This window comes from Mytilus edulis, chromosome 3 (assembly GCF_963676685.1).
Source record: "Mytilus edulis chromosome 3, xbMytEdul2.2, whole genome shotgun sequence".
In the NCBI taxonomy this organism is placed as follows: domain Eukaryota; kingdom Metazoa; phylum Mollusca; class Bivalvia; order Mytilida; family Mytilidae; genus Mytilus; species Mytilus edulis.
The window spans coordinates 87,383,394-87,410,668 of record NC_092346.1 but is presented as its reverse complement, the minus strand read 5'-3'; the positions used below and the strand labels follow the sequence as shown (position 1 = coordinate 87,410,668).

The 27,275-nt window shown below is 31.4% G+C and overlaps 3 protein-coding genes across 8 annotated transcripts in view; 2 read left to right on the top strand and 1 right to left on the bottom strand.

Moving 5' to 3' along the window:
* LOC139517703 (methionine--tRNA ligase, mitochondrial-like) overlaps window positions 1-3,271 on the top strand; it is a 32,158-nt gene extending 28,887 nt beyond the window's left edge. For both annotated transcript variants that reach the window (XM_071309014.1, XM_071309013.1), the window contains 4 exons: window positions 33-132; window positions 985-1,096; window positions 1,965-2,162; window positions 2,894-3,271. In XM_071309014.1, the coding sequence (XP_071165115.1) occupies window positions 33-132; window positions 985-1,096; window positions 1,965-2,162; window positions 2,894-3,264 (781 nt within the window). In that variant the 3' untranslated portion in view covers window positions 3,265-3,271. The remainder of the gene's footprint in view (window positions 1-32; window positions 133-984; window positions 1,097-1,964; window positions 2,163-2,893) is intronic.
* Window positions 3,272-6,456: 3,185 nt separating this feature from the next.
* On the bottom strand, window positions 6,457-23,999 carry LOC139517702 (integral membrane protein 2A-like). 3 transcript variants are annotated; one of them, XR_011663186.1, is made up of 7 exons: window positions 23,586-23,999; window positions 20,948-21,109; window positions 19,910-20,182; window positions 16,415-16,525; window positions 10,896-11,046; window positions 8,325-9,246; window positions 6,457-8,275 (listed from the first exon to the last, which is right to left on the bottom strand). XR_011663186.1 is itself a non-coding variant. In XM_071309012.1 (6 exons), exons 1-6 carry the CDS (start codon window positions 23,658-23,660, stop codon window positions 9,155-9,157), a joined length of 864 nt encoding a protein of 287 aa, XP_071165113.1. In that variant the 5' UTR covers window positions 23,661-23,971; the 3' UTR covers window positions 6,457-9,154. The 3 variants fall into 3 exon arrangements, 1 of the variants encoding a protein (XP_071165113.1); XR_011663187.1 differs by having other exon boundaries at window positions 6,457-7,688; window positions 7,748-9,246; window positions 23,586-23,971; XM_071309012.1 differs by having other exon boundaries at window positions 6,457-9,246; window positions 23,586-23,971.
* Window positions 23,753-27,275, top strand: part of LOC139517701 (deoxyribodipyrimidine photo-lyase-like) — a 19,238-nt gene continuing 15,715 nt past the window's right edge. The window contains exons 1-2 of one of the 3 annotated variants that reach the window (XM_071309009.1): window positions 23,753-23,834; window positions 25,804-26,346. In XM_071309009.1, the coding sequence (XP_071165110.1) occupies window positions 25,821-26,346 (526 nt within the window). In that variant the 5' untranslated portion in view covers window positions 23,753-23,834; window positions 25,804-25,820. Of the gene's footprint in view, window positions 23,870-24,061; window positions 24,082-25,803; window positions 26,347-27,275 lie in introns of those variants that run through there. The other 2 variants (XM_071309011.1, XM_071309010.1) reach the window with 2 other exon arrangements.

Here is a 27,275-nt window from a genome sequence, read left to right as displayed (position 1 = left end):
ATATTCAGTATTAGAGAATTTTATGCTTTCAGATTTCATGCCATATATTGGCCAGCCTTTTTACTTGCAGCAGGTCTCCCACTTCCAAAAAGGATACAAAGTCATTCCCATTTCCTGGTGGATAATACTAAAGTAGGTTTTGTTTGTGTGTGTCAGAGGTATTCATTATTTAGAAGTGATTAATTGGTAAATGTTTGCAATCCATCTACAGACTCCTGAGAGAGTTTTTGCAATGGTTCTTCAACATACAGAGAGAGTGGTATTCTCACAAGATATACGTTTTAACATGCCCATTCCAACTGATTATTTTTACAACCTGCACAGTCAAACAGACTTCCAACTGTAGCAACGGTTTAACTGCTGAGAAATATCAAATAGAATCGCCATATTTCTGTACCTTTGAGGTTTTATAAAAGTGAAGGTTATTAAATAAAAGAAGCAGGACATATATATATAAGGTTTAGAATCTACTCACTATGAACAATATATATCTGAATATCTAATGGATATACAATGTGACATTCAGTCATTCAACCTTTTTCTGCGTAGAAAGCTAAGTGGTTTAGATCAGTAGGATGTTTTGCATTTGCATTCTTTAAAAAAAAACTGAATCTAAGTTATCTCCCCTTATGTGGGAAGTTAGAAGAGAAAAAAAAAATCAAACAAAAATATTCTGTTTTTTTGCAAAATATAATAAGATACTGAATTTTCCATATTAACAATACAAGTTTATACATGAATTACACTCTACTCTTGAATTTTGTACATTTCATTAAAGATCTAGACCAATTGTTATCTGCTATTTCAAAATCAAAGATTGAGAAAGTCACCCAAGCTACTTAAAAAATGTCTATTTTTTTGTCCATTTTAGTTGGGATATGTATAAAGATTTGAATTGTATGCCTACCACAGAATACATGTAATTAAATATGCCATGAAAATGATATATATAGTATATGAAATTTGTATTCTTATCTTATGCAGATGTCCAAAAGTAGAGGGAATGTCATAGATCCATTTGATAGAATAAACAGATACACTGCAGATGGACTACGTTATTTTTTATTGAAAACTGGAGTACCACATGCAGATTGTAGTAAGTACTGAGTTAATCTTTCACAAACACTGCATTGTACAAGAAGATGTTTTATTGCTGAAGAACTATTGAACACTATGAAAAATATGGCATACACATTTGCATGTGCTAAGTAAAAGTGACTGCCATTTGACATATTGACTCCATAATCAAAAGGCTTCTTCCCCGTCCCTTTATCTTTCATCTGTATGAGTTTCTTTAAAATCAGGTAAGGTACACTCAAGTAATCATTTAGTAAACTGAAAATACTGTTATGGTTATAGTTTAATTGTATTCTCAGTTATGAATTCAACAATATAGACACAAAGAATAGGGTGAAATAGAATATTTTATTCACCAAATAAGGGCCTATAGCATACAAACAATATAATACATTTTGTAATAAACAATAACGTATATAACATAAAGGAAATAGAGCATTACCACGATGCGACAAATTACATTGGAAAAAATACAATTTTTTTGTTTACGCCAAATGTGATGCTATCCAAAATTTCTGGGGAGAACACTGATATACTTGAAGGTTTTGTAGGACTATAAGAGCCATCTTGCACGTAAAAACCCCATGGGGATTTTGAAAAGTTGGCAGGTATGCAGTCATTTAGTCATTGAAAAAGTTTTAGAAAAAAAGCACAAAAAGAAAACACAATATTAAATCCTAGTAATTTTGTTATTCAAAATGAATATCACTATTTAACTTATAAAATTACAAGTTGAGTGAAATATATAACTTGGGAAGTAACAAGCATATTGAAACATTCTACTTTGAAAGTTACAAGTTTGCTGGGATATGTGACTTTGAAAGTGGAGTAAGTTAAGCAAATATGTATGAATATAAGCCTTTATATATCTTTTTTTATCATTTTAGATTACAGTGATCTTAAGGCATTAGATTGTCTGAACAATGACTTAGCAGATAAGCTAGGAAATCTGTTGAATAGATGTACGAGTAGGAAAATAAATACAAACTTTCCTGATCTTTTTCCAGCTCTCAATCAGGAAATTTTGGAAAGCAAGTTTTCTCCTGAAGATATAAAAATGTATAAATCATTACAACAACTTCCAGGTAAACTTTAATAACTGAAGTCGATTTGAGGTAATAGCTGACCACAACTCAAGCTTACATAAATGCTATACATACATTGATATATAAACTGTTTATTATTTTTAAATTTCATAACTGACATAAAATTGAGAATAGCATTGGGGAATGTGTCAAGGAGACAACAACCAGACCATAAAGCAGAAAACAGCCAAAGTCCACCAATGTGTCTACAACACAGCAAGAAACTGACACCACTATATCAAACTGCACCTTACTTGGCCTCAGTCATCCTCGGGGAGGCTTCCTCTGAGATGATTTGATCCCTCAATTTATATGACAACTTATTTCAACTGATATGACTTAGACATGTTTTCAGGTAGCACACACATAATTGTTTGCTGCCTGTTTTGACTAAATGTATTATTAGTACATGTTGTATCGACTTGACTTGTTTAACACTTTTTCAAGTATTGTATGTTACTTGTGTATATTATGTTTGAATTTTACCCTGTCAGAGTTTTACTTTTTGCAAGTTAAGACTAAAAGAAGTTGGTCATCAGAGATTATATCAATGTATCAATATTGTGTATAAGCATCCAGATGATCATATAAGGCTAACTGTTTAGCTGATAGTAAATGATTTCGAAAATTCAAATTTAGATGCACCAAAACAATACTTTTCAGTGCTATTTATATTTTGTTTTGGTCTACAAAAAGAAATATACTAATTAAAGATTCATTCTTTTTTTCAGATTTGGTTGATGAACATTATAATGAGTACAACATATACAAAGTGATAGAATATGTAATGATGTATATAAAATGGGCCAATAAACTTATAGCAGACAATAAACCATGGCAACTTAAGAAAAAAGAGGAGGATCTCCAGTTCTTAAAATGCCTCATACATGTAGTGATGGAAACATTAAGAGTGAATGGAATCATTCTACAACCAATTGTGCCTAATTTAACTGATCAATTGTTAGGAAGATTAGGAATTCCTAGTAATGAAAGAATGGTAAAAAATATTCACTTTGGAAGTAAAGAAATTAGTGAACGAAGATTAGGAGAATCTGATGGGGTTTTGTATCCAAAAATAGTAACATCTAATAAACCATCTTGAAAATTGAGTGTTATGTATATTTTAAAAAAGATCTTTTTATTAATTTTATGAATAGTTTTGTTTGTTTTTATTTATAGTTCTATTTGTATAAAAATAAGAAGATGTTCTATGATTGCAAATGAGGCAACTCTCCAACAGAGATCAAGTGGATGTTGAAGTTAATAACTAGACGTCACAGTACAGCCTTAACAATGGGCAATACCAATACATCATCCCCTGAACTGACATGTAAAACAATTCAAATGAAAAAAAACTAACAGCCTGAGTTAAAGACAAAACAATTAATGAAAAACAAATATCATATACAGCAACGAAAACAAAAGCATTGGATAAAATATCCCGGACTTGGAAGAGGGCCATAAAGGATTTTTCTGGTGCCAATCCTTATCTAAGAGTATACAAAGATATGAACAAAGTATAGCAAGAGTGCACACACTGAAATGTCTTGCCTTCTTTACTAACTATTGATATTATGTTGATAGTCCTAAATATAAAGGTTTATGAACATTCACACAACCTTAACATTAACCAAGAAAACTAAACATTGACCAGTGAACCATGAAAATGAGTTTAAGGTCAGATGAACCATGCCAGGCAGGCATATACAGCTAACAATTCTTCCATACAACAAATATAGTTGATCTATTGCTTATAAATAAAGAAAAACAGACCAAAACACAAAAACTTAGCAATGAGACATGTACACCTTAAAATCATTCCATACACTAAATATAGTAGACCTATTGCATAAAGTATAAGAAAAACAGACCAAAACACAAAAACTTAATTATAACCACTGAACCATGAAAATGAGGTCAAGGTCAGATGACACCTGCCAATTGGACATGTACACCTTTCATACACTGAATATACTAGACCTATTGCTTATAGTATCTGAGATATGGACTTGACCAAAACTTAACCTTGTTCACTGATCTATGAAATGAGGTCTAGGTCAAGTGAAAACTGCTGATGGGCATGAAGACCTTGCAAGGTAGGCACATACCAAATATAGTTATCCTATTACTTATAATAAGAGTTTAACACTCTTTTTTAAGTAGTCACTGAACCATGAAAATGAGGTCAAGGACATTGGACATGTGACTGACGGAAATTTGTCACATGAGGCATCCATATACATAGTATGAAGCATCCAGGTCTTCCACCTTCTAAAATATAAAGCATTTAAGAAGTTAGCTAATGCCTCCGCCATCGTAGCTGCTGCCACCAGATCACTATCCCTATGTCAAGCTTTCTGCGACAAAAGTCGCAGGCTCAACAAAAAATCAGTTGAAAAGAGCATTGTTGACCAGATGGATACAAATTGACGCACAACATAAATACCGATAATAACGACTTCTTTTCCTTAGGTAAAAGACAAGTTGCTACATACCGTATGCAGATGTCTAGAAATTTCCATCTGTCATAAGTCAATTATCCTTGACCTTATTTCCATGGTTCAGTTACTGCTTAAAAAAATAGATAGGGGAATGTGTCCATCGGACACAGATAATGCCCCAACTTGCATATATGTGATGCTACCTAAATTTTTCCTCAATTTTAATTTTGTGGTAATAAGCATTATGTATAAGTTTCACAACATCTAGTTGAGGCAAACTTTAAAGAAACTAAAAATTCATAAACTTTTCCATTTTAAAGGGGCATAACTCTAGAACAGTAAAAGTGACGCCAACAAACTTGATGTGTTTTGTCGTTATGAGCATTGTGTATGAGTTCATAACATTTGCTTGAGGCAAACTTAATTTAGAGAACAGAAACAAAAATTTCAGCATTTTTTACACACTAAAGGGGCATAACTCTAGAACGGTAAAAGTGAGGCCACAAAAATTCAAACTTGATCTTTTTTTGAAGTAATGAGCATTGTGTATAAGTTTCATTACATGTGTATGAGGCAAATTCAGCTATCTTTACATTTGTGAAGAGGCATAACTCTTAGAATGGTAAAAGTGAACCATTAAAATTCAAAGTTGATATGTTTGCGGTATAAATAAGCAGTGTGTGTAAGTTTTAAAACTTTTTTGTTGAGGCAAACTAAAGGCATAGGGCTTCCTATTTATCTCCAAAACTTTGATTGCAGGTGTATAAAATTGCAAATTGGAGTACAACCAACCCCGCTGTTTAATATGGTAACAGAAATGTTATGGATCAAAGGTATTAGTTTAAAGTTGATTGTTGTATGCTAATGCCCAGTGACGTTTTTATTTGTATATTGTGAGGGCTTTTATGACATCCTGTATTCATGTGCAGTATGGTTTGTTTTGAACCAACCACAGTATCTTGGGAATTGAATTTTGTTTTTTTTTCTTCATTATCTATCTAGTTATTTCATATTTAAAGGATTTGCCAGTGTCCACTTAGAACAGACCTTTCTCCATCTTTGAAGACCTAATATGTAATGTTCTTTGACAGCTCTAATTTCAATGGATACTTGTCTATCAACTGGTTTTCATACTGGAACTCCTAATTCTTAGTTTAATCTTTTTTTCAATCATTATTGATAGCATCACTATTTTAAATTATCTTTGAAATAATCAAGTTACACATTAAGAATTTCAATAAGAAGGCAAAACCTAATCTATGAAGGATGAGAATTTGTTTACCAGTGTGATGAAGATCGACTATAACTGTATTTTTTGCTGTAAATTTCGAAATTATTGTGTGCATTTATTTTTGCGATATTGAGAAAAAAACCTGTTTAATTCATATAAAATATTCCAAAATGCAAGTTTAAATTATTGCGATTATAACCCTGTCGCATTTTTTGCAATAATATAAACATCGCAATAATTTCTGAATTAACAGTACTCTAATGTGCATTTTGTAATTTGCATTCTACAAGTCCTCAACAGACAAAAAAGCCAATAAAAAACATAATTTTTTTTGCAATTTTACAATTCGCTTTTTACTTTATTCTTTGCTGCTTTTGAAAATAACAACTTCCAATGCCATTTTTTTTGCAGTAATTTAACACAGAAACCTTCATCAAGTATCATACAAACAACCAATATGGAAAGTTAACCAAGACACAAACATTGAGATAATTTCACTTGTTTTTATATATTCTGTGAAATAAAAACAAGACATCACACTATCTGTTCACCTGACTCATGGCTAAATACCACCACTTACCGGTAAACAACTACCGAACCTCAGAATAAAGTCACATACATGTTTTATGAATACTTTTATTTTTTATATGATGATAACAAATAACATTAAAAAATGTACAAAATTCAAAAAGTTTTCTATATCTTAGAAATTCTGATTTCTTTATTAATCTGTTAGGCTTCAATAAAATAAAACAAAAAACTTGTTATTTTTTAAACAATGGATCATGAAATTAATAGAAATATATCTTTAATGAAGACATCATGTGTATTAAACATAGCCTAATATGTGTATAATACTGAAGAAACATTTATTTGTTTTAAATTGTTTTGAATTTTTGTCTCTAAACTTGATTTCATGGGAACTTATTTTTGTTTTTCCCAGTATGTAAAAGTAGAAAAAATCTTTATAGGTAACAAGTTTGTTCATGTTTTCATTTTGTGGATAATGTCCATCAATGACATTCACTAAATTAAAACCTCAATGGTAATTTGTGCCTTTACAGTTTATATATATATATCTATAATACAATGAACGTAAGACACTACTGTGGTGTCTTTTGTCAAATAAAATAAAAATAAACTGAATGTTTAACTGATAAATTTAAAATGATTTGTTGAGTTTCATTTTATCTCTTTCTACAGTTTGTAAATTAACAGTGTAAGATTGCTACATCACTTGTCTTTGAATTATTATAAGTTTTGTGACTTCATTCCCTATTTTTGGTGTGACAAGTGATAATTACAAATCTGTTTGGACTAAGCTATATTAATTAAGCTGTATACAAAATTTGTTCACTTTTATATGGCATGATATCAGTAAAATAGGTCAGTTAGAATTTAACACAATTCTTTAGCTGTCTGGACTAAATAGTAAAAAGTGTAAACTTGTTTACACATCTTGTTTTTGTTTAAAAAAAATAATTCACTTAATGTTCAATATAGCATGAAAAGATGTATCAACCGAAAAAAATTATTTGTAACTATTTTAAACATACAATTTAAAGACAACATCGACTTAATATACAAAACAAAATATAAACATATTTAAACATAAATTGGGAGAATACAGCTATCAAAACAATCTAGGCTTTTCCTTCTAAAACTGTAATAAGTTTCATGTCTGGGTAATACTTGTTCCCCTTTGTCCAGAAAGTACAGCTTTACAAAAGAAGTGAAACTACCCCAAAAAAAGGAATTTAGGGATTTGGGAAACAGATTGGAAATTGGAATTTTTAAAAAGCAAATTTATTTTGTAGTTTGCAATGCAGATAGTGTTTATCTCAGGAGAAAAAACTGTACCATAATTTCCAAAGCAAAATAAAGAAAGAAGTTTTCTAAATTCTGTAAAAGACAAAAAAAATGTGTTTTTTCTAGTAATTGTGTTTTTAAACTATCACAAAATTACATTTAAATAATAAATAACGCAAATAAAATTATAAAATAATTATAAAAATACACATACAATGCAAGGCAAAATATGTGGTTTGCTATGTAGCATATCAAGCTGAAGGCATTTTAATGCAGGATAATACAAGACTTTAAAAAAAAAGAGGGGTTGAAAGTTAACAAAAAACAATATCAATATTTATGATTTGAAAAAAATAAATGAAAAAGCAAAATATCATTGTTCATATATACAAATCTTGTAGGATAAATTTTGAATCTGACAATTAAAAATGAAGGAAATGAAATATATCCTTGGAAAAGGAATAAATGATAAATACAAGAAACATTCTCAGTACAAGTACTGCTCTTCGCTAAAATATTGAATTTTCCTCCTTTTTCTGTGTTTGATATTATAAACTATTGTACTGAATTTTTTGTATGTACAGGTATTAATTTCAATTTCTTATTTAATAAGAGTTTTACAGAAAAACAACCTTTTTTTCTTAAATAAACTGAATTTTTTAGTCCTTTAGAAATAGCAACCTTTTTTGGAAATGGTTTTAGTGGTAAAACCATACTGTACTAAAATGTTTTCTCATATTGGCTATTAACGGGTAGAATTATAAGTGTTAATCACTGAAACCAAAGGGCTGTTCCAGGATTAAAATCGTGTGGCATTGGAGGCATTTTTTTTTAACCCAAACAAACCATAACATCAATTTTTATTTAACTATTATTTTTTACAAATTCAGTAGAATAATGCAACTAACTACCCATAATAAATTTATTTGATTGCCTCCCATGCCCCATCACAATTAATTTTTGGAACAGCCCTAAAATAACATTAACAACAGTCCAAATGGTAACACTGAAGAAAGGGTCCGTTATAACATAGACAGAAATAAACGTATAAAACATATTTTCTCATTTAACTTTCACAAAGTTCTTCATACTTATTTCAGTAGAGAATCGCTGTATGTCTGCTGTAAAAGATTTTATATGCGATGTTTTCTGTGATTCTTTCTCATTTTCATGAATAATAATTAATATAATCATTTATAATGAGAAAATTTGACAATTACTTTAAAATATATACAATTTTAACTCTGAAAAAAATCTGACCAATTGTAAAACTTGTGCAGTTGTTCAAAACATATAACCACAGATAAACGAAATTATGCTATCCATATTAACAAATCTCACAGAACACTACTCTGTTATTGTATGGACTTCGATTCATTATAGATTCTCCTCTATCCAATTATCAAATATGAATTTACATAAATGTATGAAACAGTATATAATGTAGCTTTTGCAATGAAGTTTGTATACGTTATAACAAGAAAACAAATAACAAATTGTCTGCTCCATATTTACTGTGTGATACAATATTCTACAACAGTGTCAATTCCATTGAAGTTTCCGTAACAATTCTCACTGGAGGCACTTCTCTTCTCAATCAAACCTGTAATCATATTCATTAACCTTTAAACAAGTTAAAGTATTATCAACTTATATTAATTTCTTTGTGTTTAAGTATGAAATCCATACAATGAGAATAATTGACAGGGCTGGGGTTTGTTTATCTTTTAAAGTTTGATAAGAAACAAGAAATATCAAAGTGCATAAACATCAATCATGCATGTTTTCATCATGTTCATATCAAACCAGAAAATGTATGGTTTAGGGGAGGGGATCTTGACCACTAATTAGATATTTAAACATTCTCAAGTGACATGGGATGGGACTGATTCCTTGGAACTAGCTCTATAGAATCATTCAAATCATCTTAACATGAGAAACAGGGATACATATGGTTCATGGAAAGGGATCTTGACATCTTACAATATTTGAACATTCTCAAATGACATTGGCTCGGGGTGACTGTGGAGACACCCTGTAAATCATTTCAACATAACAACAGGAATATATGTGGTTCAGGTGTGGTAATTTCAATTTTTTTACAAGATATCAGAACATTCTCAAATGGCAAGGGTGGGATGACCGTTGGGAACTAACTCTTTATTTCATTTGATTTGTTTAAAGAGTCTCCAATTTGAATGCAATTTTGAGTGAAAGTTGAAAAATAATGTTCCAAAGGTCACGGTCATGAACATTGACATTTGCCAGCCCCTCCCTTTTGTGGGAAAAATTTGGTTGATTTTATAGGGAATCATTGAAGCATGACTGGAGCGAGCCCCCCCCCCTTAGGTCAGTCAGCGGGCCCTCCTTAGGAAAAGTTCTGGATCCACGACTGATAATCATTACTGAATTCCCCATTTGAATGACTATAAGTTATTGTTCTTTATATATAATTATCCAAAAGGGTTCTATATGTCACTCAAAGTGCCCATAAATAGACCCATTGTATAAACAAAACCTTAATTGCACCACTTGACATGTTAGCCTAATATAGTTAAGAACCCTAAGAAAATCTTATTAGCAGTTAGCAGAAAAAGTTTGAGAAAGCTGTGGATATCAAGAAGATTAACCAAGTGAAAACAACAAGACTTCTAAATTTTGATTAGGAGACTTAAGTTATACTTTAGATAAGGATATTTTCACAAGTTCCTTCTTCCAGGTAGTTTCTACTTCACAATATTAAATAAGTTGATTCCGTCTTTCTAAGTATGTTACAATTTGAAAATTTTTGGAGGAAGTGAAAAGGATTTATTTAAATTTCCACTAAGTTGAGGGTGGTAAAGGGTTATTTTCGTGCAACGTGTTTTGCCATTTTTATTTCACGTGCAGCCATGAAAAAGGTTCGTTATTCACCGTGTTTTGTGAAATCGGTAAAAAGATCAACTACAAGACATTTTTAATTGTTCGTTCATCGTGAAATGGCATTTTTATTTCGCGTTCTTCCATGCAGATACCCCCCTTTACGCCCCGATTAGATGTATACAATTCTGGACTATAGTTAAATTTCATACTAAAGTAATATCAGTTATAGAAAGGAAAGGATATGTCTAAACTATTTACACTATTTAAAATATCTGAAGATAACTATGTACATGTTTTTATGGTATTGGGTTAAAACCTACTACCCATTTTCCTAACGCCCACCTAGAACCAACTTTAATTTGTTTTGTTGACTCCTTGTATAATAATTACCATCTCCAACTTTCTTTTCCAGCCAGAAGGTACGGTAGTTGCTGCATTCTTTTTCAATGTAGACCCCAAATCTGGAGAGATCTTCTAGAGGTCCTTCTGCTACTCTGTATTTCCTCTTCAGTACTGATGCCTTGGGCATGTAGTAGCCAGTCTGTAAACAATGTATACAAAATTATATAGTCAACCAGATAATCTAAAATGATAAACTCTATGCAACTCACAATGACAGGATATAAGAAGAAAAGGAAATTTGTCAATATAGCATATGTACAGCAGGACCACCATTTTTGAAAAGCATTGGTCATAAAAAAAGAAGATGTGGTATGATTGCCAACCCTTAATCAATAACCAGATTTCCATTGGAAAACTTCATTAAGAATTATCTAAGTATGATATAATAATCAGCTTACAATGTTCTCCCATCTCATATACAAAAGACATTTTTATCAAAAGAAATATTTTTGCCAAATTCTATATTTTATCAAACATACTTTTCTTGATACACAACCGCTCTCAAGTCAAAATACATAGAAACACCTTATGCAACATTATGATTACATTTAAGCAAATTGATAATTATAATGACAAAAGTAAATGTCCTGAAAAAATCAATAAACACACTGCACTTTTAATATTTCATAAAATCAGGTATTTGTATAATATCCTATTCTTAATTATCTTTCTAATCTAATAATGAATGAGCATGAGGTTAAATGAACTTAAAAAGCTATAAATAACCCATTCAACATCAAACAATAACTTCACCTTTTGTTTTACTTCCTTGTTAGTACATGTACATATAACATGTATAAATGATGTCACAAAGAACATCTATGGAAATTCCATGCTTATTATCTGTAATTACTTCTAACATCACATGTATGATATTATTATATAAACATGACTAAATATATAAAATTGAATAAGGAAAATTATATGAACATGACTAAATGATTTAAATAAAGAAATTAATTAGGAATGTGCAACTCACATATCTGTTTTCATTTATCAAGTGCAATTAAAAAAAAATAAAAAAAGATAACAGAATTGGAACATATTGTTGGTGTTTTTCCTACTAAACAATTTCATAAATTTTGAAAAGTTGATGATAAGAACAGGATTGACACGTTAAAATGTCAGATGAACCCTGCAAGGAAAGACATGTTCATCTAACAATCTTTCCATACAACCAATTGTAGTTGACTTGTTGCTTATATCATCTTAAGCTAGAGGCTCTAAAGAGCCTGTGTCGCTCACCTTGGTCTATGTGAATATTAAACAAAGGAAGAAGATGGATTCATGACAAAATTGTGTTTTGGTGATGATAATGTGTTTGTACATCTTACTTTACTGAACATTCTTGCTGCTTACAATTATCTCTATCTATAATGAACTTGGCCCAGTAGTTTCAGTAAAAAATGTTTGTAAAAATTTACAAATTTTATGAAAATTGTTAAAAATTGACTATAAAGGACAATAACTCCTTAGGGGGTCAATTGACCATTTCAGTCATGTTGACTTATTTGTAAATCTTACTTTGCTGTACATTATTGCTGTTTAAAGTTTATCTCTATCTATAATAATATTCAAGATAATAACCCAAAACAGTAAAATTTCCTTAAAATTACCAATTTAGGGGCAGCAACCCAACAACGGGTTGTCCGATTCATCCAAAATTTCAGGGCAGATAGATTTTGACCTGATAAACAATTCAACCCAATGTCAGATTTGCTCTAAATGCTTTGGTTTTTGAGTTATAAGCCAAAAACTGCATTTTACCCCTATGTTTTATTTTTAGCTATGGCAGCCATCTTGGTTGGATGGCCAGGTCACCGGACACATTTTTTAAACAAGATACCCCAAAGATGATTGTGGCCAAGTTTGGATTAATTTGGCCCAGTAGTTTCAGAGAAGAAGATTTTTGTAAAAGATAACTAAGATTTACGAAAAATGGTTAAAAATTGACTATAAAGGGCAATAACTCCTAAAGGGGTCAACTGACCATTTCGGTCAAGTTCACTTATTTGTAAATCTTACTTTGCTGAACATTATTGCTGTTTACAGTTTATCTCTATCTATAATAATATTCAAGATAATAACCAAAAACAGTAAAATTTCCTTAAAATTACCAATTTAGGGGCAGCAACCCAACAACGGGTTGTCGGATTCATCTGAAAATTTGAGGGCAGATAGATCTTGACCAGATAAACAATTTTACCCATTGTCAGATTTGCTCTAAATGCTTTGGTTTTTGAGTTATAAGCCAAAAACTGCATTTCACCCCTATGTTCTATTTTTAACCATGGCGGCCATCTTGGTTGGTTGGCCGGGTCACGCCACACATTTTTTAAACAAGTTACCCCTATGATGATTGTGGCCAAGTTTATTTTAATTTGGCCCAGTAGTTTCAGAGAAGAAGATTTTTGTAAAAGATTACTAAGATTTACGAAAAAATGGTTAAAAATTGACTATAAAGGGCAATAACTCCTTCAGGGGTCAACTGACCATTTTGGTCATGCTGACTTATTTGTAAATCTTACTTTGCTGAACATTATTGCTGTTTACAGTTTATCTCTATCTATAATAATATTCAAGATAATAACCAAAAACAGCAAAATTTCCTTAAAATTACCAATTCAGTGGCAGCAACCCAACAACAGGTTGTCCGATTCATCTGAAAATTTCAGGACAGATAGATCTTGACCTAATAAACACTTTTACCGCATGTCAGATTTGCTCTAAATGCTTTGGTTTTTGAATTATAAGCCAAAAACTGCATTTTACCCCTATGTTCTATTTTTAGCCATGGCGGCCATCTTGGTTGGTTTGCAGGGTCACGCCGCACATTTTTTAAACTAGATATCCCAAAGATGATTATGGCCAAGTTTGGTTTAATTTGGCCCAGTAGTTTCAGAGGAGAAGATTTTTGTAAAAGATTACTAAGATTTACGAAAAATGGTTAAAAATTGACTATAAAGGTCAATAACTCCAAAAGGGGTCAACTGACCATTTTGGTCATGTTGACTTATTTGTAAATCTTATTTTGCTGAACAGTATTGCTGTTTACAGTTTATCTCTATCTATAATAATATTCAAGATAATAGCCAAAAACAGCAAAAATTCCCAAAAATTACCAGTTCAGGGGCAGCAACCCAATATCGGGTTGTAGCATTCATTTGAAAATTTGAGGGCAGATAGATCTTGACCTGATAAACAATTTTACCCCAGTCAGATTTGCTCTAAATGCTTTGGTTTTTGAGTTATAAGCCAAAAACTGCATTTTACCCCTATGTTCTATTTTTAGCCATGGCGGCCATCTTGGTTGGTTGGCCGGGTCACGCCACACATTTTTTAAACAAGTTACCCCTATGATGATTGTGGCCAAGTTTATTTTAATTTGGCCCAGTAGTTTCAGAGAAGAAGATTTTTGTAAAAGATTACTAAGATTTACGAAAAAATGGTTAAAAATTGACTATAAAGGGCAATAACTCCTTCAGGGGTCAACTGACCATTTTGGTCATGCTGACTTATTTGTAAATCTTACTTTGCTGAACATTATTGCTGTTTACAGTTTATCTCTATCTATAATAATATTCAAGATAATAACCAAAAACAGCAAAATTTCCTTAAAATTACCAATTCAGTGGCAGCAACCCAACAACAGGTTGTCCGATTCATCTGAAAATTTCAGGACAGATAGATCTTGACCTTATAAACACTTTTACCGCATGTCAGATTTGCTCTAAATGCTTTGGTTTTTGAATTATAAGCCAAAAACTGCATTTTACCCCTATGTTCTATTTTTAGCCATGGCGGCCATCTTGGTTGGTTTGCAGGGTCACGCCGCACATTTTTTAAACTAGATATCCCAAAGATGATTATGGCCAAGTTTGGTTTAATTTGGCCCAGTAGTTTCAGAGGAGAAGATTTTTGTAAAAGATTACTAAGATTTACGAAAAATGGTTAAAAATTGACTATAAAGGTCAATAACTCCAAAAGGGGTCAACTGACCATTTTGGTCATGTTGACTTATTTGTAAATCTTATTTTGCTGAACAGTATTGCTGTTTACAGTTTATCTCTATCTATAATAATATTCAAGATAATAGCCAAAAACAGCAAAAATTCCCAAAAATTACCAGTTCAGGGGCAGCAACCCAATATCGGGTTGTAGCATTCATTTGAAAATTTGAGGGCAGATAGATCTTGACCTGATAAACAATTTTACCCCAGTCAGATTTGCTCTAAATGCTTTGGTTTTTGAGTTATAAGCCAAAAACTGCATTTTACCCCTATGTTCTATTTTTAGCCATGGCGGCCATCTTGGTTGGTTGGCCGGGTTACGCCGCACATTTTTTAAACTAGATATTCCAAAGATGATTATGGCTAAGTTTGGTTTAATTTGGCCCAGTAGTTTCAGAGGAGAAGATTTTTGTAAAAGATTACTAAGATTTACGAAAAATGGTTAAAAATTGACTATAAAGGTCAATAACTCCAAAAGGGGTCAACTGACCATTTTGGTCATGTTGACTTATTTATAAATCTTATTTTGCTGAACAGTATTGCTGTTTACAGTTTATCTCTATCTATAATAATATTCAAGATAATAGCCAAAAACAGCAAAAATTCCCCAAAATTACCAGTTCAGGGGCAGCAACCCAATATCGGGTTGTAGCATTCATTTGAAAATTTGAGGGCAGATAGATCTTGACCTGATAAACAATTTTACCCCATGTCAGATTTGCTCTAAATGCTTTGGTTTTTGAGTTAATAGCCAAAAACTGCATTTTACCCCATATGTTCTATTTTTAGCCATGGCGGCCATCTTGGTTGGTTGGCCGGGTTACGCCACACATTTTTAAACTAGATACCCCAATGATGATTGTAACCAAGTTTGGTTTAATTTGGCCCAGTAGTTTCAGAGGAGAAGATTTTTGTAAAAGTTCGGGCCAGGTGAGCTAAAAATAACCTTACTGCTGAAACTTAACTCCCAAAAAATTCATATCAACTTTATTGTACAAAAACATGTCTCCAGCCCTCAGTATATTGATAAGTTCACAATCTGTCCAAACATTTGGGTTAACAATGTAAACTGAGCTGTTTAATTGGGTTTGAGAATCAAGAAATGTACAGAAAGAAAATCAAATCACAAACTTGTGTCAAATGTTAGAATATAATATGTAGGTTTCTTTAGAAGTACTCAAGATATCTTTTGATGTTTAGTGTGTATATATAGATATAGATAAATCTCAATTTATTGTTTTTTGTGTTACACTAGCTAGTTGACCAAAATGACTACATTGCCCAATGGTATCTTACTGTTTTTGATACTTTTTATGATTTCTTTTGTATTTAGATTTGACAAATTTCCCTAACTATACTTTTAATAGATTAATAGATTTCTCTTATTTGTTTCTTTGAAATATCTGCTGTAAACCAACATGTCCTAAAGGAATCCAAAGGCTAATAAACTGATGGGATGATAATGCTATCATTATTCTAACATGCAAATATACATACTGCAAACTTTCTGATCAAGTCAAACCAATCTCTTGGTGGTGTGATTTTGTCTCTATTCAGCCTCATAACATAGCATACTCCTTCATCAAAGTCAACAATTCCAGAGTAGTTCTGAAAGTAATAAACACACATTGCATTTTTACATCTATCTACAAATGTATGATATATACAAGCATAAGTAGAAAGATATTTAAAAATTCGGGTCACTGAAACTATTGTACACATTATGATGACGTTATAACCAGATTTTCCTTAGAACTACATTGTATATCATTCAATCCAACCTGTCTTGCATCACAGTATATATCTTTAAAGTTTCAATTCAATTGTAGAAGTAAGGGTTGTGTACAGCAACTGAAATGTCATTATTTTTTGCAAATTCATCCAAATTACTACAAGCCCAGGGGTTGAAGTCAGGAATCCATTAAGTAAATCAGGAGTAAATTAATAGAATCAAAGCCATAGCAAAATTGCCACCCCCCCCCCCCCCCCCCACTGTATAAAGAAATAAAATTGTTTGTACAGTATTAAGTTTTACAATAGAGCATAGAGTACATTATAAACTGTTTATCAGGCATTTGAGTTTGCCTGATCAAAAATAATAAAAGAATTTTATCTAGTTTTGGAGTTAAAAAATAATGTATTCAATGTTTTAAGATGAATTACTTATATAGATATAAAAAGTTTAGACTTTCTATACTACACTTCCACACAATCTTATCCCTTATCCCATGTGTGTTATAACTAGACACACAAGGATATATATTATGTTTTTTTATTTGAAATAAGAGTCCAAATTTATAAATTTGCTGTAAATCATATAAGCCTTTTTTGAAATGAAACAGGTATTTTTGCAAGATATACTCGCTTAAAGTATGATCAGTGTTCTCTGAAAAAAAATACCCTGCCCTTTTCAAAAGTGGTAGGAAACACTACATTGGCAATCATACCACATCTTATTTTTATATTTAACATTGAAAATATCAAGTTTAGTGGATAACTATCAATTTACAGTCAAATATTTTACAGATGACAGCTAGTACCATGAGTACTATGTATTATGTTATCTGATAGACTTGTACCACAGTTTCATTTTTGAGACAAATTTCAGGAATGCATCTAATAGTCAACCAACTAAAAAAGTGTGTTACATTGAAATCTATTTATATTTACATTTATTAAGTGAAAAAGATAAGACCACTTCCAAATTACTTCCTTTCAGATTTGGCCCAGATTTGGCTCATCACCATCTTGTAAAAAATGTTCTGTATACTTGGTAAATGATGGAATAGTATAGTATACACTGTATTTCTAAGTAATTTGGTCTCTGATGGACATTGACAATTACACCTCATCTTAATTCTAATTGAATGGTTTTGGATAATATAGGTTTCACTGTATACCAAAATTTGTTTCCCCAATGTATAAAGTTTACAGAGTGTACAATAACTTAAACTAATAACTAGACACAAAAGGATGTTGTTAGTTTTAGCATGTATCTTATCTCTAAGAGATTTGTCACTTTCCACTTAAAAAGTACTTGTAACTCATTTATGAGACCTTCCTTCCTAGTCATTTTTCTTAAACATGTATCCTGTAGAATTAGTTATAAATACAATTTTTTTTAATGTTAAATCAGTTCTGTACTTTAATTTTCTGTGTATATATAACTGAATGTTTCTCAGAAATGGTTAAAAAGGGCCATAGAATTATTCTTAATATCATACATGTCATATGTAAATGTACAGTACATGTTTAACCATGCAGGACCATAACCAAAAGGTCTTTCAGAAAAAAAAAATCATTCTAAAATGATCAATAAAACAAGATTGACTTGCTATAAATGATACCTTGGCAAAGAAAAATTGATGAAAAAATGTATTCAAACTGAACGAAAAATAAAAAGGACATCTGTGTTCAAGACAGTCACATCAAGATAAACTGTAATAGCTGTGACCACAAAACCTTAAAATTAGAGTAAGACCTGCTGCTGTAGAATATTTAAATCTCATGAAAATTTGTGATGAAAATTTCTTTTTATACTTTGTACAGAGGTTATTCCATACAATAATACCAAGCGTCCAGACTAAAGATATGTTTTATAATATATAGTGTTAATAACTGGCTGTTTCTGTATTGGCCCTGTTATCGATTCGAGGTTAGCTGTATAGGACCCGAGACTCAAAGAGTCAAAAGACAATACAGCTCATCGAGTATCTATAATAGGGCAATACAGAAGCAGCCAGTTCATAACACTTTTATTAAATGATTTTAAGAAAATTAAAACCAGAAGTGAACGTACTGTATTTGCCAACGGCCAATACAGCTTTTTTCAGTAATGGTCCTGTTTTTTTCTGTTTCAAGACTAAAAGACTTTACAAAACATTGAACATCATTTAACCTGTTTATTCTATGATTTTAAGTTTTGAAAAATATAAAACAAATGTTTTATGCATAATAACAATACCACCAAAGTAATTGCCAAAAAAAATTGAAACCGGAAGTGATCTTGTATAATGGGCCAATACAAATTTTTCCGTATAGGCCCTGTTCGAAAAGCAATATTAACTTTTGATTTATATCGACAGTGGAACGTTTTCAGTATTACACATGTTGATTTATCCGTATTAGGGCTGATTTGTTCATATCATTTAATAATCTGTTAAACAAATATATATAATCTTAAGAACGGAATAAGTCATGATTCTGATTGGGTTTTCCTATCTTCTCTGTATTTCACAGTTTCCAGATGCTATGATATTAAAATGATACAGATAGTGCTATTATTTATGTAAATCAATAAATTTGTTTGCAGTTTTCAGGAAGTCAAGGCTTGTCTAAATGTAAATGTCAGTTTTAATACACAGACTATTTTCATCAAATGTCAATTAGTGTAATTTGAACTACAACATTGAAAACAAAATGGCATTTTTGTTGTTGCAATTTTTATCAATAATAAACATTAAAGATTAACCAGCTTTTATCATGTTTATTGAGAATAAATAAATTTGTACCCAGAGATTTTTTTTTTTAATTCATTGACATTTTTTGTTGTATTCAAAATGTACAATTTCAGGAACAGAGCTCTACTAAATGCAAAAGAAAAAAATCTGCATGAACTCCCTTTTTCAAAAGAAGTTATCTTGGTGTATGTATTTTTAAGACTGGGGAAATGTCTATTCTTTTTCTCTTATTTGGAAGTGGTTTAAAATTTTAAATTCTGATCTGAGTGTATTCTCACTTCAAACAATTACATTTCCAGGAACACTCTACACCATTGATACCAATCTAAGAATATTTTATGGTTTTTGATATTAGCCATGTACATGTACATGTAAGTATGACAAAAAGGTACAAATTTAAAAATAAAAAGGATTATTTTGAAAGCATCCCCCTTGAAAATTTACCTGTAGTTATCCCTGAAAAAAAAATCCATATATACATTTTAAGCATCTGCGAATATGTCTACCTTGATCAAATGTTTTCAGTACCTACCCTTGTGAAATCATGAAGTACTAGAGTCTCTTTAAAGATGCCAAACTTTGGCATGTGAATTTTTTCGTAACTATTGTCCTCAACTTCCACATCTTGCTGAACTCTGAAAGGTTTCATAGGTTTCATCTTCAAACGATTTAAATTCATGTGGACATGCTTCATATGAGATCTTTCCTTTCCAAAATGGTCCATTGGATGTGGTTCCATCATTTTCTGTTGTTCTGCTGAATAGTGTGGTTCAGTAGGTTCAAAGGTCACTGAACCTTTGTAATGCTGAAAGTCATATATATCTCACGTTGAACTTGATAATTGATTATATATGTATATTTATGACGATGAAATTCGGAATATATATATTGGTTTAAAACAGGCAAAATAAAAATGTATTCAAATATCACCAATTAAATCAAAATGTGAGCTGGTGTCGGAGTGCTTTTAAAAGACAGTTTATGTCTCCTCAAGCATGTTGTTACTTTTAGTTTTTTATGTAATGGAATCATACGTTTATAGATCAAAGTCACACAATTTAATTTCTGAATTATTTTATTTTTTTTAAACAAACTTGCAATTCAATGATTTCCTTTTTATTTAGCCCTGCCCCCTTTTCAGAATCCTGGATCCATATCTGTGCATAAATTGTCAAAAATTATCTAAATTCCCAACTTTGTTGTGGCAATCTAATCATGCAAGATATTAGGAATAATGACTTCATTGTACAATACAAAAACATGTCACAACAATGCTTTAGTAAACATGACAAAGTTGTACCATTCAATAATAGAATTTACCTTCCTAGACAGACGTTAGTAAAGATACATTGGACACAATACATCGTACCAGCAGACAATTTAATCATTTTAGAGCCAGTGCAGTATAAGCTTTGATTATTGATAAAGGCCATAGAGTGATCTTTAGTTGTTTGGTTCTGTCATTGGTCTTGTGTGAAGAATTGTCTTTGTTGGCAATTGTACCACATTTTACTTTTTATAACTTATAAGGCTAGTCAAATCAGATACATGTAGGAACTCTATGACTTACCTTCCTAGACAGATGTTTGTATAGATAGACACCAGACACAATACCAGCAGCCAGTACTAACAAGGCAAGTAAAATCAGGAAAAAGTTGAAACAACATCTCCTTCTCTGTTGTACATGAAAATGTGTAACATGGACCTCTGGTGCTGGCTCTCCTCCTTCTTCCTAAATTTTAAAGGAAAGTCAGTTTTACTGTCTTCATCTCTCATTTTTCATATTCAACAATAAATTTAAAACTGTAGGTTCAAAGTAGACTGAATTACTAGCATGACTAGTGATGACACTTGTGTTTTAAACACTTCAAAAAAAAATATGACGTCATAATTTAAATAACGTAACAACTAAATCCCTAACAACAGAACCAATATTGGAAACGTTACGGTATTTCCGTTTCTTTTATCAACATGTTTGAATTTAAAAAAAAATAATACAGACTTCGTCCCCATTCAAAGGTAATGCCTGCCTCATATTATTTTAGTGTAAACTACTGATTGGAACCGGACCAGATATGACAAAAATCTGCAATTTAGGATAATAACTACATATGCACAAATGGCACAGAGGACAGAAACAATGATACCTAAAGAGAAACTAAGCATTAATAGACTATTTGTTAGATAACTTTGTTAAAAATAAATTTCATTTTGAAAAAAAAGAAACAACTGGACCATGAACCAATATACAATATTTCATAGACATGATAAAGAAAGTTTTTTAATTTAAATTTTATTGCTATACATTGTATGACACTTTCTCTTCTCTTCCCTTTTTTTTTTTATAAGAACCATTTTTTTTTCCTACATATTTAGTGCAATTGTACCATGACTGCAATTTGTAAACAAATTCAGAGAGTGAAGAGGGTGGTAAAGGGTTATTTTCGTGCAACGTGGTCACCGTTTTTTATTTGACGTTCAGACGTGCAAGACAGTTGCCTTGTTAAACATGTTCTTCTTATTTAATTTTACGTGCATCGTGATTATCAAATGCTTATTTTGCATGCTCGGTAATTTTCAAATAAACTTCAAACACTAGACAGCGATCGTGAAGAAAAAAAATGATAAAGGAAGGGGGAGGGGCAATACCTTTTTGTGTTAACCTGTTATGGCCCTTTTCTAGGTGTTTTTATTTGTTATCTTAGATCAATTAAAGCTGTTTACTGTTTTCAACCGACTTTGTTAAAACTGTTATCAGCCTTTTTGCATTTTTTCTTAACTGTTTTTGCCAAAATCGAGGTGTTGTTAACCTGTTAACGGACCCCCTATTGCCCCATCATTAAGGTGGAAAGACCTATTATGTTGTTCTTTATTTTGCATTTTAAAAGTTCAGAATATTGATAAATACTTTTTTAAAAGCCATAAATCATTTCTAGCATAAAAGTGTATACTAAATAGGGAATAATATATAAACAGCAGACTACACGAATGAATTTTATTTTTACAGGACATTCGGTCTGGTAAGCATCCTAGCTTTACCAGACCGAATGAAATTTTACCAGACCAATTTTTTTTTACATCTTATTGTATATTATTCGACAAAAAACAACAAACGTATGACTTTGTAGTGCCCTACTCCTCCTCAAAATGCACAAATTAAAACAAAATGATGTAACAAGAGGGTATATTGTTATGAAAGTTGTGCACAATTGCTTGAATGCATTTCAGTGAAGAGTAATGTCCCATTTTACTGGATTTTGACAATGTTTGTGAACTAAACATAATTTAGAGTTTCTGTATAAAATATTATTTCCTGTTTCTTCTTTCTTTTTCATAAATCTTTTGGTTTTCAATTCTAGTGTTTACATTTCATAGCTAAATTTTGTGATCTGCTTGGATTTGTATTCATTTCTCGTATTTAATCGTCAAACCCGGAATTATCCTTATCCGTTCCCAGAATCTGATCCGGTTTTATTTACATTTCCGGTTGTGCCAATGATGACATATATATCCATTGTTGTTTTTGACAGTCAGATATGTTTTCACCCGGATTTACACATTACTGGTTGGCAATGTTCAGCATAAAGCTGGCGTTTGAACAAAATAAACATCGCTGTAATGAATAATAAAGATGAAAATGAATTTGAGATGGTTTGGCAATTTTGCTAGAATGTTAGAAAAATCCATGAAAAAAAACCACCGGACATTCGGACGGGAATTCAACAAAATTTTACCAAACCAATCCATTATTCAATGGATTTGTCCGACAGTCCGACGTATTTTGTGTAGTCTGAAACAGAGAGTTTATATATTCAAGAGGTCAGTGACATAGTCAAAAAAGATTCACATCAAAGTCTTTATTTTTCCTGCAACGTTCATGACAGAAATCATTTCACGCTCAACGTGAAATGATGTCTTATTTCACGTTTTTTTCGTGCAAGCACCCCCTTTACCACCCTCAGTGAAACTGAAAGTACAGAAATATAATTATCATCCGACTGAACTTTCCAAAACAAAAACAAAAATGAATGACATCTGGCAAATTATACAAAACAAAATATTTAAAATTGAAAAGGAAGCTTTTAAGTATCAGATTTCAAAATAATTTTTAAAACTTTTGAGTAATGGCTGACAGTTTTATTTTGTAAACAAAATATGCTGGAAAATTTTCTTCCGACTGTTGACAATAAAAAAAATTGACATATTACCAAAGAATCCTGTAGTAGCTTCTTCTCAAGAATGGTTTTATCTGGTTTAAGTGATGAACCTTTGATGATTGTCATCTTGACTGTTATAAAATGTCTTTCTACAACAAAGTTTTTGTCTGATTATGTAGCTCCTTGGATTTCCTTGTTGACCTTTCAAACTTCCGCATCTGCGTTGTACTAAAAAAAAAGCAGAAATAGTTGTCTCCCCTAATATTGTATAACAGCTGATTGCGTGTTGTGCTTACTTAGGTAATGATGCTGCTGTCTACAAAAACAATTGTATTGTCAGTTTTATGTGAATGTGTTACAACTTACTTGTCAGAAATACACCGGTACACGGACTAACACTTGTCAAAACACCTCAATTAACTAATTAAAGTTTACCCGCCAAATTTGGATTGCGTAACCACTCATAAATAAATACAAACATCAAAGTATAATCTAATAGCGACCAAGCATATAAAAAAAAATGAGCGAGTGCGGTGACATAATTTTAGTTAGTTTGACGATTTGATAATTTTCTATACATATCCTTGCAAACAATATCTTCAGAAAGATAAATGAATCATAAATGCCAGATCAGCCCCTGGTTAGGGAATGGTCATTATTTATCAGCTGATGGTGTTCATGGTGTTGGTTCAAATTTTTCACACACAAAATTGTGTTGGTAACACCAACATTATTCTTTAAAACAACGTTATCACCCCCTATGAAGTTATGAACACGAGCTGTGATATTCATTTGTTTTATCCCTCGTTAAACTCTCGGCTTAAAATTCTAATATCACAGTCCTGCAGGCCATGTGTAAATTTCCAACAAATTTATGGCTTCCATGAATTATTTCTTAAATTTCTATGACACTTTATGCAAGAACTGTTAAATGTTTGATGTGATAATTACAGACCATACATTTGCTATATGAGTATAATCTACTATACTATATGGTCATGACCATACACAAAACAGAGGGTGGGAATATGGTATCTGGATGATTCGTTCCAACTCTGATTCGTACCAACAAATTCGTCCCAAGTTGCTTGGTCAGTTCGTTCCAACTTTTCCAAAAACTGGTCAGTTCGTTCCAACTTATTTAAGAACAGTATTAAACAATATTAACCATTTAAATAGCCTCATTATTTAAATTTTTAATGCTGTACTTATAAAAAATGAATATAAATACGTATCTAAAAAAATATAAACGCTTTTCAATAATAATTGAAGGCTGACATACCACATTTGCTATGTTTTTTCTTACGTGCATCGTTACTACTCATTAGCACTGGTTGTGTATGTTTTACAATATAAAAATTTACTCAGTGTTCTTACATACGAAACCGAAAAAAAAGTAAGCAGCCACAAACAGATCACAGTCCAAGATGATGGAGCTTTGGGACAGCTATAGAAGACAGCAAATTACAGTTACCCAACTGATGACATCTGTTGCACTTATCATTGTGCCATCCGTTGACCAGCAAAATGAAATATGGAAATACTGAAAGAGTATTGAACAATTATCTATGAACTGTTAGGATGAACATATGTTATTGAATAATGATCTTTTATATGAAATATACAGAAAAAATGGACAAGGAATTGCCGATTTTTGCCGTGCACTGTAGGTTGATTTACACAAATACAGTGATATACGGACATATACATTATAAAAAAGTTGGAACAAATTGTTAAGTCTGATTTAATAATGAACTTAATCAGGTGGAACACATTGTTAAGTCTGATTAATAATGAAATAAATCAGTTGGAACGAATTGACAATTGACTTGGTACGAATTGTCCAAATCTGGAACAAACTGGCTTGGAACGAATCGGACTTGGAACGAATTGACTAGCATTCGGGAATATTCTTTAATGTCTGCTGTCATACAGTTATTTTCAGCAACTGTTAGCATCAAATTGGTTAAAAACGTGAATCGTCAAAATCAGTGAATAATTTCTTTAAAAGTCTTAGACTTAAAGAAAGAGTACAATTTATTGTCATGCCCCAAAAATTACTGTTAACATCATTTTGCAATTTTTTTACCATTATTAGTCATGGAGGTACCCCAACTTCAACACTCACATCCCTTTATATGGTCCAAATACTCTTATGGTCTGGGACATAGATAATAGGAAAGTTTGGTAAATTGATTTTATCTGTCTCGGCACTGTTAACTTTGTCATTGTTTGTAGAGTTTTATATAAAGTTTTCTTTTTTTTCTAGGTTTGTTATACAGATTGATGTTGAGAAATATTAAACGTCTTTTTGATCATACCCATTCATCACTTATCTGCACAACTTTAAAGGAGACCTGTTTTAAATTACAAACAACACAGCAGTCATTAACACCATTTAAACTCTCATCTAAAAAATTGAAATCAGTTCTGTTCAACTCTCAGTTGTTTTATAGTGAAATATATTTAAAATTTGCACATCATATTGCAAGTGTAAGACAACCGCAAGTCAGATTTTTTTCATCTTTACCTAATTTAGACAGAATGGCTGAAAAGAAAGCATTGTCTGCAAAACGTAAAGTTGATTCAGACGAGAATCCTCTAACAGAAAAGAAGCAAAAATTGGAAACAAGTGACATCAAATCAGATAACTTTATTGAAAAAATTTCTACAAGTAGGAGCAATGTCTGTAAATCGATATCTGAATTTAAATTTAACAAGAAGAGAGTGCGTATTTTATCAAAGGCTAAAGATTTTCCTGAGGACAGTCAAGGAGTTGTATACTGGATGTCAAGGGATCAAAGAGTTCAAGGTAATTACAGATGGTGAAGGTCAATATTTTTAAACATATATAAAGACATCAATCTAATCTTCCCGAAACCTGACAAAGGTATTTTGATTTCTCTTTTAAGTTGTCCCTTTGATTTGTAAGAAATATACATGTTACAGTTACACAAATGTTTTAAAGAAAGTACAAATTAAAATACATTTTAAGGAAGTTTCCATGAGAGCTATTAACTTTTCTTTCAAAAAAACAACCTTTTATATTCATGATATTTAAAAGAATAATGTTTTTGGTTATAGATCTACCATGGAAACTTATTAACAACGTAATGTAATTTCACATAAATTTTACTGAATGCAAGATGTTTTAATAGACCCCTTGCGAGTTCATCCGTCACCGGAAAAAACTTGTCAATTATGCGTGCCTTTATGACGTCATTTACCAGATAGAGGGAGTCGCCTGTATCCCTGCACTATTTATGTTCATCAAGCGTCTTAGTGATCGTCATTGTGCAGGATAAACTAGAAATAATGATTGTTCTGTAGGTACTTAATGACAATTCCCTATTGATAGCAATGCTGATTGTCAATTTTGAGAATTCAATTTGCCGAATATTTCGTACAATATACACTGATTTTTCATAAGAACATTGAAAAAGTGGAATTAAAGTCTTATAGTATTGTAACCATGCTTTTTTATAACACCTTGCACTTTTATATTTTACCTGACTGTGGTTTCTACAATAGTTTATTTAATTTTCTGACCAGTTGACTTCTACAGTTTGGTATTATAAAACAAATTGCAATTTGGTGTTTTCTTCAGCAGATTATTAAAATTTCTGACCAGTTGAATTGACAAGTTTGGTTTTATGAATAAAACAAACTGCAATTTGGTCAGAAATTTGAAAAAGTTGCAATAGGTGGAGAGCAACACTAACTGTCAAGTCACAGCAGTAG

What these genes read in the sequence shown, in the direction of transcription:
- LOC139517702 (XM_071309012.1), bottom strand. Translation starts at nt 23,660, where the DNA reads ATGACAATCATCAAAGGTTCATCACTTAAACCAGATAAAACCATTCTT. An exon ending in ACAAACATCTGTCTAGGAAG is followed by an intron (nt 20,183 to 20,947) that starts GTAAGTCATAGA and finishes TATGACTTTCAG; the next exon opens with CATTACAAAGGTTCAGTGAC. An exon ending in TACTTCATGATTTCACAAGG is followed by an intron (nt 16,526 to 19,909) that starts GTAGGTACTGAA and finishes TATTACTTTCAG; the next exon opens with AACTACTCTGGAATTGTTGA.